The sequence below is a fragment of the Plectropomus leopardus genome, chromosome 3 (assembly GCF_008729295.1).
Source record: "Plectropomus leopardus isolate mb chromosome 3, YSFRI_Pleo_2.0, whole genome shotgun sequence".
Lineage (NCBI taxonomy): Eukaryota > Metazoa > Chordata > Actinopteri > Perciformes > Serranidae > Plectropomus > Plectropomus leopardus.
In genome coordinates this window covers 837,669-852,864 of record NC_056465.1, presented here as the reverse complement: position 1 = coordinate 852,864, position 15,196 = coordinate 837,669, and the positions used below count along the sequence as shown (strand labels likewise).

The 15,196-nt window shown below is 42.7% G+C and overlaps 1 protein-coding gene across 1 annotated transcript in view; it reads right to left on the bottom strand.

The window, feature by feature from the left end:
- Nucleotides 1-15,196, bottom strand: part of LOC121962516 (KICSTOR complex protein SZT2) — an 87,026-nt gene that overhangs the window by 32,102 nt on the left and 39,728 nt on the right. The window contains exons 11-16 of the mRNA XM_042512781.1: nucleotides 13,893-14,023; nucleotides 12,562-12,609; nucleotides 7,685-7,806; nucleotides 5,850-6,035; nucleotides 1,678-1,933; nucleotides 1,490-1,569 (exon numbers count right to left, since the gene is read on the bottom strand). Coding sequence (XP_042368715.1) covers nucleotides 1,490-1,569; nucleotides 1,678-1,933; nucleotides 5,850-6,035; nucleotides 7,685-7,806; nucleotides 12,562-12,609; nucleotides 13,893-14,023 — 823 coding nt within the window. The remainder of the gene's footprint in view (nucleotides 1-1,489; nucleotides 1,570-1,677; nucleotides 1,934-5,849; nucleotides 6,036-7,684; nucleotides 7,807-12,561; nucleotides 12,610-13,892; nucleotides 14,024-15,196) is intronic.

Below are 15,196 nucleotides of genomic sequence, written 5' to 3'. Positions count from 1 at the left end.
TGTTTGAGATATAGTCATTTTATATATCGCATTTGGAGCAAGCTGCAATACCTCGAGTGTATTCGATTTATCGCCCACCCCGATAATAGTTCATTGAGTTCATCCAGTGGCAATCTATTCTACATTAATGCTTTTGACTGTTACAGTATTTTGCCTTATTTGTGTTCCTCTTACTATGTTTATTGTATGCACCAAAAAGCAAATTTATCGTTAGTGAAAACCTACGTGGCAATAAATATGATTCTGCTTACAAATAATTTAGTCCTCACTGTCCCTCTACTGAACAATTACAAAGCTTCTGTCCCCACAATCCCACAGGTAAAGAGACATTTACGTAAAAAGACAGTTGAAACTGAGGTTGCTTGCCTCAAATTAGACTTATGGGGAATTTCCACCAGCAGGTCAGTTCAGCTTAGTTTAGTGTGCATATTTTTGTGGTTCCATTGTGAAAAGTTGTGGGTGGTTCCATTGTGAAAAGTTGTGGATGGTTCCTTTGGTACCTTTGCAAGGGTCCCCATTTTTTGTTATTTTTTTGGTACTTAGCATACTCATCTGGTACTAAAAGGTGGAGCTAGAAACACTGCAGTCTGCTGATTGGTCAGCAGAGAATCATTACTCTGATCAGGGGTGAGCTGTGGCTGCCTTAGCCACTGTTGATGCTAAGACAAGTTTAGAAAACACTAACTATAAAATGAATGTTTGCAGCCTCAAGCAGCAGCTGGAGACTGAGAAAAAATAACTTTATTTACATGTAATGCTACTCAACACAAGATGACGACATGCATCAATCAACAAACCTTAAATTTCAATATGACTTTTACCATTCAACCTGTTTTTACTGTCACACTTTAAGTAATGATTTGGTATTTAAGTATTTAACTGTGACCAGATTGTGTGAACTGCATATATTCTAATCATCACTTGGAGATGAAAACTTGGTGGAGTGTTGTTCCTGTGTGCTCCAGGAACAACACTAGTTTAAACATCCCATAGAGAGAGACTCTCACTGCAGCCTTCTCTTTTTTGTTCTGAAAAGTCGGCATGCAGTCCTGTTCTGTGGACGGTAAATAGGGTGCAGATTTCACTCTGTATCACCTGTGAACAAGGAAATACAGCGAGTGCTGCTGGATGGAGCAGAGAGCGACAACAACCCCACCCTAATTGAAGAGTACTGTCTGCAGGGGAAACACCAAACAGATCTAAGGTCTAGGTAAACGTTTGTGGGGGTTACTTTTGGTTCCAAAGGTATTGTACCGAAAGGTTTTGATGGAAACGCAGCTTGGTATCCAAATGAAAACAAAACATCACCCTGACAGTAAAAAATATTTCCTCTGTATTTTAGGGAATTAAACAGCTGAGGGATCTTATCCTTCCACTATTACAATACTGTTTTTAAGTTGCGAATATACTTTATATTTTTATTAAGGCTGTCTCTCTATTTCTGTCTGTATGTTGCTCTCTAAACTTGGCTTACTTGACTTATACTTACTGAAATGGGCATGTTGGACTGGGCTGACCTTTGCTGCCAAGTCACAAACAGGTTCTCTATCTTCATCTGTTTCTCCAGTTCTGTCAGCACAAACACAGAGACATTGTCCTTCCTGTCAAGTGTGGTCTTTGATTGGCTCATTGGATAACAATGATATCATTATCATTAGTAGTAGTAGGTGTATTAACCTCTTCGCTCAGCAGCTTTGATCTCCAAGAGCTGGCCTCCATGTTGGGCCACAACATCCCCCTCCATCAAGGGTCGGATGGTGCACACGTCCCTCAGAGCCTCGTCAAAAGGAAGCAACTCAGAGGGGAAGTGGAGCGGAGCAAGACTCCGTCCAGAGCCCCCCAGCCTGCCCTGCTCTTTACTGGGCAAAGGAGGAACTGCACTACGCAGAAGCGCATCAGGCTCCATGGAGGGGCTTAAGAATGGGTTTGTATCCTGGAAAAGACATAATCAAAAAAAGTCAATCAGTGAAAAAGGATTGGATGAATTGAAAATAAATGCTCAACAAATAGACAGCAAAGACAATTAAAGGACTGGCCGTATGCAGCATCAAAAGCAGAGAGGGTTGGTGCTTTCACAGAATAATGCCGCACCCAAGAATCTCTGTAATATTCAAGTTAGATTACATTACTGAGCATTTTCTGAAAACTACAGGAATGAGCTCATTGATGTCTGCAGACTCAGCTTTAACACCAGGATGTAACAGATCCTATATGACATTATATAGAATATAACCACACTGCATGTTAGTACTGATGAGTATTATTAATAGATAGCCACATTTACAGAGCTTGGTCTGTGTGCCCTTGTTGCTGTTGAGAGAACTTTGGGGCAAGTTAGTTCAGCGGAGCAGCTCAGAGCCCAGATGCCCCAGTGTGGCAGAGCTGGCTGCAGCACGCCTGCAGGCTGCAGGGTCAAACTGTGCACTGGTGCTCCCTCTGCTTCTCATCAGGACCATGACAGATGAAGCTCTGTTCAGGCAAATTTTCTGCTGCTCTGACTCTGCCTTCTGTCCGCACTCATTAGTAATGCATAGATGATGAGCAGGGCCATCGGAGGGAAAGGAAAAGTTTGCTTCTTTCTATTCTTTGAGCTTGTTTTGTAATTGGCCATAGGGGGAAGGCTAAAAGGGCATTTGGTGTCTTGTGTGCAGTAAAATGCTGCTCTAATAAATCTCTGCTACAGTGTGTTCTACACAGCAGGGCAGAGCAACACTGAACCTGACATTTTCTATAGTTTTTAACCTTTCTTCATTTAAACTCACCTGCATGGTATGCTTTATGTCAATGTCACCATGGCCAAATGAACCTCCTTGGGGCAGAAATGAGCTGCTGGGACGTATTAACCCATATGACGAGGCCTAAACATGCTCAAAAACTCATGAAAAGTGGTATGTGAAAAATGTCTTATTTTGGTGGTTTCAAAAACAGGCATGGCAAATGGCTCCACAGCATCCCTTAACAGCCTGTTTCACCCACCATTACCAAATTTGGTGCCCAGACAGACCCACCACCCAACCCCAACAGGAAGTCAACCATTTTGAATTTTGTGTTCTTTTTTGGCAATTTCAGGCCTCGTACTTCTGACATCTTGTCCTGCAGGATTCATCCAATAAACTTCAAACTGGTGTGTCCATTCTCAACCCCTCAGTGATGAAAAGTTATCACAGGTCCGCGCAAAACTTTTACGGTTTTCCCGTTACGTGGCGTAGAATTTAGGTGTCTCGCCATACAACAGGAAGTTGTTGTAACTTTGGTTTACATTGTCAGATGTGCCTGAAACTTCATAGGTTTGTTAAGGGTCCCGCCCTGAACACATCTGTGTGACAATTTTCCCTAGTCGTAGTAGCGCCACCTACTGGCAACAGGAAGTAAGCCTTGAGGGACAATTATCATTGGATTTGTGTTAGTTGGAGTCCCGTATTACATAATTTTAGCAGAACAGAACTGCTTTTGATATGACTGCAACATGTATTTATTTTACAAATGTATTGTATTTATTGTTCTTATTATGTATTTATTATTTATTGTGTTACTATTTGTAACAAGATTCTAAATATAAAATTGTTATAATTAGAAGTATAGTTTCTGGATTTTTTTTCCTTTTTTAATTTTAATTTCCTAATAATCCTCCCCTCTTTTTAAAAAACTAATTTTAGGTAATATTCTTGTCACCTTTTACTTATTTCTCACAAAGAAAATCAACCCAATTTGCTCAGGTTTCAAAAGGGTCAAATTGCTCATGAAAGCAATCTGAACACAGCACAAAGTTCTGATGCTGATCCAGGTTTCAAAGGGTCAAAATGATGTATGTCGGGGAAACCTACTTTAAAAAAGGATGATTTACAAACAGTCTAAGCCTTTTACTTCCACAGGTGAGGGTATTTGCTGCTTGGTGGCCTTATACTGGACAGGGTCGTTTATAGTGATGACAGAAAACCGTTTTACCTTAACAGCAGTTGCTAAGGGAGAGAGGGCTTTTACTCTATCTGCATTATTCCAACCTGTTTCAACACCAGACACAGCAAGTTTATAGTTAGCTAATCCTCAACACAGCAGAGGTCAGGCTTCCTGTTAAGACTCCAGAACAGTGAGGCTGATATGACAGCCGACTCATGAGAGCATGAGGAGGAGAGTGAAGGAAGATGGTTAAATTATGTTTAGCTAACAGTTGTGTCAGTGGAAGCACACCATAAAGAAACTTTAGAGACTGAAAACCTCTCTATGCAAGAGCTCAGCATTAATAATCTAAGAGCAGAAATTGAAACTGACAAGAACTAAATAGCTTTGAGGAAGTGAAAAACAAGCCTGTTGTTGTGACAGGGTTATTTTTACAGGATATGATCAAAAGAAGAGGGCAGGAAATACAAAGAGGAAAGAGTCAACAAGAATACAAATTCTTAGTCAATTGGCTGAGAATTCTGCCTGTTCCATCAGTCAAATATTGATCTGCAGTTCTATTTTTAATACAGGATGACCAGCAGAGAGCAGGGCTGACTAAAGCAACAGCACACTGTGATGCAGCTGAAGGTGACAGGAGGATGTGACATCCTCTGCCTGCCAGCACTGACAGACAATGTCCTCTGGAACACTGAGTTTGGACTGGAATGGATAAAATCTTAAAAATTCTGTTCAATTTACTAATAACTCACCATCTAATGTAAGTTTATAGTGTCAATATTAGCGAACAAATATACATCCATCTAAACAGTGAGGCTGGTCTGTTCCTGTCACGTGACAACAGACAAATTACATACTGAAGGAGTGCATAGGCACTATAGGAACCAAAGTCAAAGCACAACTCTTAGGTTTCCAAAAGTAAGAAACCCACATCCAGAAATCACACTGACATTTGTGATAACTCACATTTCTAACCTCCATAAGCTCACTAAACAGGACTTTTTACTTTTACTTTGCATTTGTCTAGACATGTGTAAGAGGTCACACATAGCAATAGTTCCCCTCAGCTCTACCGAGCAGGTCAGCATCTTTTAGCAGGTTTTGGTTTTAAGAGCCCCATCTTTACTGGCTCACTCTCACAGCTCTTGTCAAGCTGATGTCCAGCAGCAGCAACAGCAGGAGCAGGGAGCTGCTGTCAGTGAAAAAGCTCCAACAGAAACATCATGACAAGCACATGTCAAACAGGCTGTGATACTGCTAGTGACATCAGCACTTATGTGGGAGTTGCCTGGACACAACAGCTGGATGAACTTTGCCCCAGGACCTGCTCCCCTCTGCAACACTGTAAATCCAGATGTGCAGTCTGTCCTGACAGGCTGATTCCACCTGAGCTGGCAGCTCCCTCCCCCCATCACATGAAGCCAGAGTAAAACAGAAGGCACTGGAGCTGCTTTTTAGTGAGCATGTCTATTAAAGCAGTCTAACATGCTGTCTGTGTGGTCCAATAGTGACTACCGATGGATGAAGTCTTTATTTCATCATAAAAGTTCGCTAAGGTCCATCTGTCTCTGCCTACAAATGTCAATCTCTACTCATCCTGATATAGTCCAGTGCCCCCAAAACTGAAACAGCTTCCATTTTAGAAACATTGTAGCAATTTCCACTGAATTATTTCAGAGGAACAAGTAACTGATCACTGAGGTGGTTAAGATGCAGTCAGTCAGTCAGTCATTTTCTGTAACCGCTTGTCCTCATAAGGGTCGCGGGGGGGCTGGAGCCAATCCCAGCTGACATCGGGCGGAAGGCGGGGTACACCCTGGACAGGTCGCCAGACTACTGCAGGGCCTGGTTAAGATGCAGTGTCATAAAATGTAGCCTATGTAACAACAGCTTTGTCATGTCTCAGTTTTTTATCCCGTTTGCTGTGGTTGTACCTGTGCCAGGGTCTTTACCTGCTTGGAGTCCATCTCATGGAGTGGGGCATCAGAGAAGCAGTAGTGATGGAAGAGGCCCATCTTCTGGTTGAGCAGACAGTGAACTACATGAGCCCTTGCATTCTGCCACTTCACCAGGCGGACCAGCTCCCGGTTCAGGGAGGCACCCAGGTCCACAGACCAATTGTAGCTGTACAGAGTCACCTGCAGCAGTGATGGGGACAAAATGATATATAACAAGTCAAACACATACATAAGATAGTATGTATAGTATAGTTATATAAGCATATATATATATATATAATGCCACAGCTTGTGTATAGTTACACAAGCTGTGGCATGTAAACAGCAGAGCAGTGCAGGCATCAGATGGCAGATTTCCATCAACTTTCAAACTGCACAAATTGAAATTGCGAATATAAAATACACCTAATGGAAACCGTTAAAAAAAAAAAAAACAAAAAACGTATTTACACTTGCATGAATGTTTTTTTTTTTTTTAGGTGATTTGAAAAAGCCAAATTTCGCAAAACTGCTGCAGCAGGAGCTACAAGAGGTGTTATTCACATAACTCTTTAAAAGTTGAGCAGGTCATCCTGAAGTTTTGAATCCACAATTCCTATGTGAAATCGTGGACTATCACCTCCCAGAAATCCCTCATACGTGGCCTTGGATTGGAATTAATGACTGCTAGTGTGGTGTCTGCAATAGAAATCAACCTGCTGATGTTTCGAACATCCATCACCATGCTTATTGTAATGCTATCATGAGAGAAGTCGCAGAACATTGTGTTTTATCAACATTTCGAAAATATCGCAATATCATTTTGCGTAAATCTACTGGAAACACGCCTACATACGTAGATGTATTTCCATTATTGTATGACTGCACCCCTCTAGCTTGTTAAGGTAAGACAACTGCCCTTCAGTATGCTGCTCTTCAGTCAGGGTCAAGGGAAGACATCAGACAGACATGTCAAACCAGGACAAATAACTATCTGCATGCGCATATAACTGGGTGTCAGTGAGACTATTCTTTCTTCTGAAGCAGCTGAGCACTGAGTTCTCTCCCCTCACTGGTCCTCTTGTCCATTTCAAGAGGACCAGCGAGGGGAGAAAACTCAGTGCTCAGATGTGTTCACTAGCCTTTGAATTTGGAAGAGCTCTGTAATTTTTTTGGCCTTAGGGACAGTCACAACTAGTGCTGGGCCGTTAACGGCGTTAACGTGTTGCGTTAACGCGGGATTCTTATTGCGCGATAAGGAAATTATTGCACGATAAACTTTTCACTAAGTTGGGTCTATACAGTGAGCAAGGCACCAATTTCACTTCGTTGTTTAGGCGCGGATGTATACCTGGTCGAATTACGCGGAGGGGGCGTGAACAAGGCGGAAGCTGGTCTGCCTGAGTGACGGCTCAAGCCGTGTCACAAAGCTGCTGACTGTTAATGGTCTTCTTCATGACCTCTAATGTAGGCCCACAGTTCAGTTAGGGTCATGTTATCAGAGGCTGCGCCCTCTGCTGTTCATTCCAGTTAGCAGGAAAAAGCTTTTTCCACATGGAGACAGAACCTGTGTTCCTAAATGTCTGTGTTTAACAAAATAAAAAAAAGTTAAACACCAAAGTAAATCTTATGGAACATTATTTTTCTTTACCAAATATTATAGTAGAACAGCTTTCTCAAGCATTTTGTGATGCATTTTCATCATTTAGATAGATAGATATTATTTTGAATAATTTAATCTAGATTAATCTAGATTAACTACAGGATTGCAGTGAGATTAATCTAGATTAAAAAAATTAATCTATGCCCAGCATTAGTCACAACACACAAGATTCCATATGCCAAGTCACCTTTTTGTCCAGGATGCTGATGAAGAGAAACCTCTGGCGGGGAGCCAGGCCTGCCCCGGTCTGGCCAGAACTCAACCAATCACTGTGCTCCAGAGCATCGAAGCGCTGGAAGCCTTTATGAGCTGCTCAAAGGAGAGAGAAACTCAGTGAAACGACAAAGTAGCGTGAATCAAAGACAGACACATCACTCTGGCACATCTTTTAACACAGACTCCTACTGACTGTCAGGACTTCTCTCGTCTGGTCTAACCAAACTGCAGATTCACAGTCCAGGAATGGACAGTAGCCTGCCAGGGCTGCCAGAGTCTAGAGTCCTACATGTCATTCATTTTCATTTGGGTATCTACTGAGGAACTGTTTCGCTGGTCTGTATGAGCCTAGAGGCTAAACTCACTGACATGTTCTTATCCAAAGTCGTCACATGTTGCAACTTTACAGTGGACTTCTACAGGTACTGTCTGCCCGCGTATAATAACACTGCAACCAGTTCTGTCTGGCTGGTTTCTCAGCTGATGCCGTCCAGCAGAATATCATGTGGATGCCAAAGGTTGCTTTTGGCGTCTGGATCTTACGTGGAAAGCAGCGCAAAAGCAGCAGTATTAGATGACTTCAGAATGATAACAAGCTGAAATTACCCAGGATTCCCTGGGAGGTTCCAAAGACTTACAAATAATAGAAGGCTTCACTTATTAGAAGAGACTGTAATACTGGTGTGGACAGTTCAGCCATTTGTAAACTGTGCTGAACACAATAAGTAGGAGAGAGAGAAAAACCATAGTGTTTATGCTCCACATTCCACAACAACATGTTGGGAATGTTCTTCATATTCCAATATCTGCACACATGTTGGGGACATTAGATCTTAGTAGGAAGGAAACCGAGAACATGTCATTAACACAATAGAGTCAAATGGTTGACATTACAGTTTGGCTTCCATTGTTACATTGCTTCTGGGGTATTTTGCTTCTGATTTGCTTTCTTTTTCAAAGCACTTCATAAACTCTATTTGAGAGCTACTATATAAATAAATTTATTTATTCTTTTAGCAGCTGTGTGGTACAACTCCTCATTTTCTTGCCTGCTCCATTTTTTTTCCAAGGCACACATTGACTCTTTCATTTCAGATCCAGCTCTCTCTCCTGTCCTGCAGTAATCACCTTTCCCTCCATTCCCATCACCTGACCATCCCCACCTACCTGTTCCACCTGTTCCCACTCTCCCCATCCCCCCTACACTATATATAGCAGCTTATTTCCACTCAGTCTCTGCCAGACTGTCTTTTAGCTCTGCAGCCTATTGTTCTGTCATCCTGAGCACTTTTTACACAGGTGTGACTGTTTGGATCTGCCTGCCTGCCCGCCTGCCTGGTTTGGACTCTGGCATGTTTTAGACCACTAATAAACAGGAACTCATCTTGTCTCTGACTTGTGCATCTGGGTTCAAACCTGGATTTCTACTCATCCTTTACACACTGGGCTATTTATGTGTATTTTCCTTTTTGCTAACTGGACCGTTTTTGTGCAGGCGTGCAGCACAGAGTGCAGTTCAGATTGGCAGGGTGGTGTGAACTCTGGCACACTGATGGCTGTCTGTGCTGGCTGAACTGGCAGGGTTCTGCACCTACATTTGTTTAGGGACTTACTTTGTAAGTAACTGAAGTACTCAAGGACTTTTTAAATATTTAGTTAAAATTTCACTTCACAAACTGCCGCTACAACCTCTGAATAGGATAAAATGGAACTTTCTCTGTTAAAAATGTGAAATATTAATTAACAAACACATCAAGGGACTGGAGAGGACGATCAAAACGTATCTGAGGAGATGGCTGGGTGTACCAAGAAGCTTTCCCTCCACTGGACTGTACAGCACAGGCAGCAAGCTGCAGCTGCCTGTAACATCAGTGGTCAAGGAGTATAAAGCAACAAAGACATAACAGGCCATGATGCTGCAATACAACAAGGACGAAAGAGTGCTCCAAGCAGGCTTTGTGGTCAGGACGGGCTGCAAATGGTCAGCCAGCAGAGCACTGACAAAGGCGGAGGATCGAAGCATGGTGCAGAAAGCATGGTGCAGAAAGAGATCCGGAAGGCTGAGGAGGAAACCCAGCATGTCAAGGCCGTAGCTATGAAGAAGCAGGGCAGCTGGTCAAGGTGGAAGGGAGTACAAGAGAGGGCCCTGACCTGGCAGGACATCTAGAGTATGGAATGACATCGGATAAAGTTCTTGTTATGTTCCGTCTAACTCCATCAAACCTCCACACATGGGGGTTGGCAGAGAGCCCCAGCTGCATGCTCTGCTGGAAGCCATGCTAACCTGGAGCATGCACCTCTCATCGTGCCAGTCAAGCCTGGCAGACAGGAAATTCCGGTGGCATCACGACAAGATCTTGGCTCAGTTGGCAGATGGGGTAGAACAGGCAAGAAAAAAATAGAAAGAACTTTCCACTTCATCAACTTCGTCAGGTCGGGAGAGACTGCTGCAGCAGGACGGCGAAGCAAAGGCTTCCTCGCCTCAGCAAACGACTGGGAGATGCAGGTTGACGTGAAGAAACAGTCCAGATTTCCAGAGGAGACAGCCCACACTAGCCTCAGACCAGATATGGTCCTTTGGTCTTGGGGTACTAAACAGGTGGTGCTCATAGAGCTAACAGTACCCTGGGAAAAGAGGATTGAGGAGGCATACAAGCGCAAACTCAAGAAAAATCAAGCCCTTATCCTCAAGAGCCAGCAAAATGGGTGGAAGGCCTGGAATCTACCAGTAGAAGTCGGCTGCAGGGGATTTGGATTCAGCCGGAAGTAAGGTGGCAGAGCCAACCTGTCGAAGGACCCATGGCATAGAGTTGGGTGGTGGTCAGCAAGGGGTAGACCCAGGATGCTGGATCTGCTGATAAGCCCTCCCGATGTGTCATGGGCTTAATTTGACGAAACATCAAAAAAGGAAGGTGCCCATCTGATGACTTGCTGTAGTCATTCAACTCTTGCCAGTGCTGGTGCCTGAAAGATGGAAGGAGATGAGAGAGCGATGACACTGGCTCACAGATGGTGCAGGGCAGAGTACCTGTAAAGAGTGAAACTTTGATAACCTCCATGGAAGAAGACAGTAGAAGGTAGATTTATTAGTCATTTTTTAAACAAAGTTGAAAAAAAGAACTTTCATTTGTCTTTGATCCTGCTACATCTATGGAGCTGAAGGATGAGTTGATAAAATTCAGCAGCCCTCTCATTCCCTGGTACCAGTGTACCCAAACAGTGTGTTGACATTCACACACTCTCATTTTCATACACTCTCATTTTCATTTGTACATGTAAATAAAATACTGGCACTGTGGTGCCATGAGTAATGTCAGATGAGAGGTGCAGCAGAGGCCTTCATTGAGGACATTTACATGCATGAAATAGTCCAGTTTTTGCCCTGAATCCAAAAAAGACAATATTCCCAATCAGCTGCTACATGTCTAATGAAAATATTTCACTAACACTCCTGTTTACATAACGCTCTGCATGCTCCAAATAATGTGCTCTAACATGTGGCTTATTACATCAAAATATAGTAAAGTAGAACAGTTGGAGCCTCTTGTCATTTGCTTCTTTGTATCAAAATAGGATTCACAGTTTCCTACTGCTGACTCTTTTTCCTTCCTTCATCCTTTTGAAAAGATCAGTGCTGTGACATTTGTGGATATCCAAAAACTGTTGATATCCAAGTCTTTAAAAAGTTTAAATGCAGGTGTGTTTCTCCTTCTGACCAGGAATTTGGGCCCTTTTGCAGCATCTCTAGCTTTGCAAACTGTTGGTGAGTTGGTTTGTGTACAACATATCCTACGGAAACTTAGGAAGGCTAAATTCCAGAGCAAGATCCTGGTTAACATCTACAAAGGAGCAATGGAAAGCATACTGACTGGAAACATCACCAACTGGCATTGTTCATGCACAGCCCAGGACAGGAAGGCTCTACAGTGATTGAAACTGCCCAGAATATCACTGGTTCCCATCTACAGAGCATCAGTGACCTCAGTGAAGTGAGGTGTCTGCACAGAGCTCAAAGAATACTGAAAGACAGCAGCCACCCCAGCCACAGTCTGTTCACCCTGCTGCCATCTGGAAAAAGATACAGAAGTATGTGCTGCAGAACCACCAGACTACAGAGCAGCTTCTTTCCCCAGGCTGTGAGACTCCTCAACTCCTCCTTCGATGCCAAAAGATGTAGCAGAGTTAGGGATCACGTTAAAATTTAATTTATTCTTTAACGTAGTTTAAGAAAAATTACAATAAAGTTACCTTGTACAACATATAGAGCCAAACCGTTAATGGTGTGTCGCAAACTGCAGTAAAACCCCCAGTTGAGACCCATATTCCAAATTGGGAGTGTACATGTCCAAATAATGCTCCTAAAACCAGAATAATACCAGCCTATCCCACATGTCTTAAAAAGAAAATGTTTACGTGGCATCCATCAAATTCAGAATATTGTCATATCGGGAATAACAGGAAAATGTTAGTGTGCATGTAACTGTAGCCACTGCCAATCCAGAGCTGCACTTAAGTGGGATGCAAAGGTTGCCTGTTTTTTCCTTCTGTTTACTGTAACTGAGGAGGTGTCCCCAACCACTCAGAAATCACTTGCCTCACACTTTGATCCACTGTAACAGCTCCAATATCGGTTTTCAGTGTCATGTAAATATGTAAAGGTATATGAACTGAGTTGGAGTTTGACAACTACTTGCGTTTTGTCGAGTTTTAAGATGAGTTGTTTGTTAACTGATACATCATCATTTCACAGAGAAATCCAAAATATCCATTATGCACTACATTTCTATCAAAGCAGCAATTTCAAACATCCCATCAGCATCAATGTGTCAAGCTGAAAGGCAAACTTACGTGTGAACCTATTTTGCACTGGGGTGTTTTCCTCATCTGAACTGTTTTCTGGAGGCAAACAGAGATGGGACAAACAGCAGGCGGCATGGACAGTGAAACACACAGCTTGACGCAAACTGATGTAAGCAGACACTTGGAAAAACACGCAGTTATGTTAGACAGCTGCTAGCATGGACAGAGAAACACAGGGACAGAGAGCAGCAGCAGGGGGAGCATGTTGGAAGCTCAGGCACAAAACACTCATGCTTACAGCTCTTCCTCTTCACTACAGATCAGGTTTATGTGTTAGCAACATGCTGCTCATACAAGTTAATTCAAGTCTTAACACCCTGTCTTAAACTAATATGGACCTTCCTAAAAATTCAGCAGTTTCAGCTCGTGTAGACACCTCATGCTCACCACCACATTCTGTTTTCTTTTGTATTCTGTTTCAATTTCAGCTATTTAATATCTATCTATTTTCAGCTATTAAGTATCTATATATCTATCTATTAAATTATGCTGTAAATGTTTTTTTATAATGTATTTTATTTATAATCAGAGTAGACCCTTTGAATGTTAAGTCTCAACTTCCATTCCTACATGACACAAAGAAGTAATTCTCTCCTGGACAGGTGGACTTTTCATAAAACTGGCTTGTCTATGCAGTCGAAAGATGAAAACATTTTTGAAATTGGTGCTACATGAACAGAGACAACAGAGAAAAAGGACTGTGGCATTTGTTCTCCCTCAAGAGATCAAAAACCTACAACTACCAGAATGCACTGTGCTGCACCAGATCAATAAATGCTTCTGCTGGTAGGTGAAGTAATGCAAACTTGTCTGTTTGTCACAGTGGCGGCTGACTGGTATCAAATGATTTCATATCCTGGTTAAACAGTAAGCTAAAATTTTTTTCCGGAAACATTTGAGGTGATAAATAGTAAATAGCAGTAACAGAATATGATTTCATTTGATCAGATCCAGAGAGTAAATCTTGTTAAACTAAGCATTAACTAGCTTCTCAGTCAATTATGTCATGGTTGTCTAAAAGTTGAAATTAATTTGGTGTTGTTGTTGGCTTTTAATTACTATTTGTAGCCATTTCCTAAGACATGTTTTCTATATGAAACTTAGAACAGGAAAAAAAAAAACTGTCATAGGTGAGTATTTCAAACTAAACCTCAGGTATTACAGTTGCTCATGTTGCATTATGGACTGACAGTCACTCATTGTGTTGCCTTGTGTGTGTTGTACAGCTGTGTGAGCAGTGCATTGACTGAGCATTGGGTAGCATAAGCACTACTGGGGCTGACTGCTGTGAATATTTGGAGACTGGCTGCAGCACTTACCTTGCTCTGTGCTACAATGCCACTGATGGAAGTTGCGTCCAATGAGAATGAAGCTCCTTGTAGCGTCTGGACGCTGGCTGAGGTTCTGGACCAGGGGGAATGGGACAAACATGTCTCCAGATGGTGGACAGCTAAAAAGATTTAAGACAAAGGGGAATGCATTAATGTGATCTACATGACACCACTGTAACACTGGTCTGACATATGTCGGACACAAAGATTCACGTGTGAAAATGATGGGACGTCAGATCATTAAAGATCCTCTACAGCTGCTCAACAGGTCCTGCCGGCTCCATCCTCCTGATGGGGAAGAGCTTTCTGCCTCTGCACTGCACTGCTGTGTGCAAACACCACTGTTGGTTTCTGGAAGACTGCAAACTAGGGGTCGACCCTTATTGTTTTACAAGGGCCAATACCAATACTGATTATTAGCAGGTAATGAGACTGATAAGATGGCGCCAGTGTGTTTGGCCAGCTGTCTGTCAGTGCCTCCCTGCCTCTGCGTTTGGTTTGCTACTCTGCTGTTTCTATGAGTCTGTTGTCGAGATGCATCTTCTCTTCTTGTTTACGATCGCCAAGCTCTGCTTAATTTCCAAGCATCTTGGGAGTTATTGAGCCCACACCGCCGGCGGAGTGCAGTCTCACTAATCTTCGCCCTCTTTGCTGTGCCACGAACCTGGACAGCGTGGATATAAATCGCTGTATGGCCCTGATTAATGCTAGGTCTCTAGCAAACAAAACGTCTGTGCTGCATGACTTCTTCACATCCCTTGAGTTGGATTTTATGCTCCTGACGGAGACCTGGCTTCGTGTTGGTGAGTCCACATCCTCTTCGGAGCTTCTGCCTCCTAACTGTACATTTTTCAACTCTTCCCGAACCACCGACAAAGGTGGAGGGATTGCCACTGTACTTAAATCCACTTTTCAGTGTAGACTGACGGTACCTGCCTTGTACTCCAGCTTTGAGCTGTAGCTCTTCGAGCTCAGCGTCTCCTCTCCAGTGCTCTGTGCAGTGGTGTACTGGCCACCGAAATTCAATAAGGATTTCATTCAGGAGTTTGCAAACTTTCTAGCGGGCACTGTGCTGGAATATGATCATCTTTTAATTTGTGGTGACTTTAACATGCATGTGTGCTGCGAGGACAGGCCTATGGTAAAGATTTCTAGAATCTGCTAAATTCTTTTAACTTGACACAGTCTGTGTCAGGTCGCACACATGAAAAGGGACACACATTGCTTTCTTTCACTTGCGTAACATCGCAAAAATTAGACATATCCTATCCCAAACAGATGCTGAAAAATTA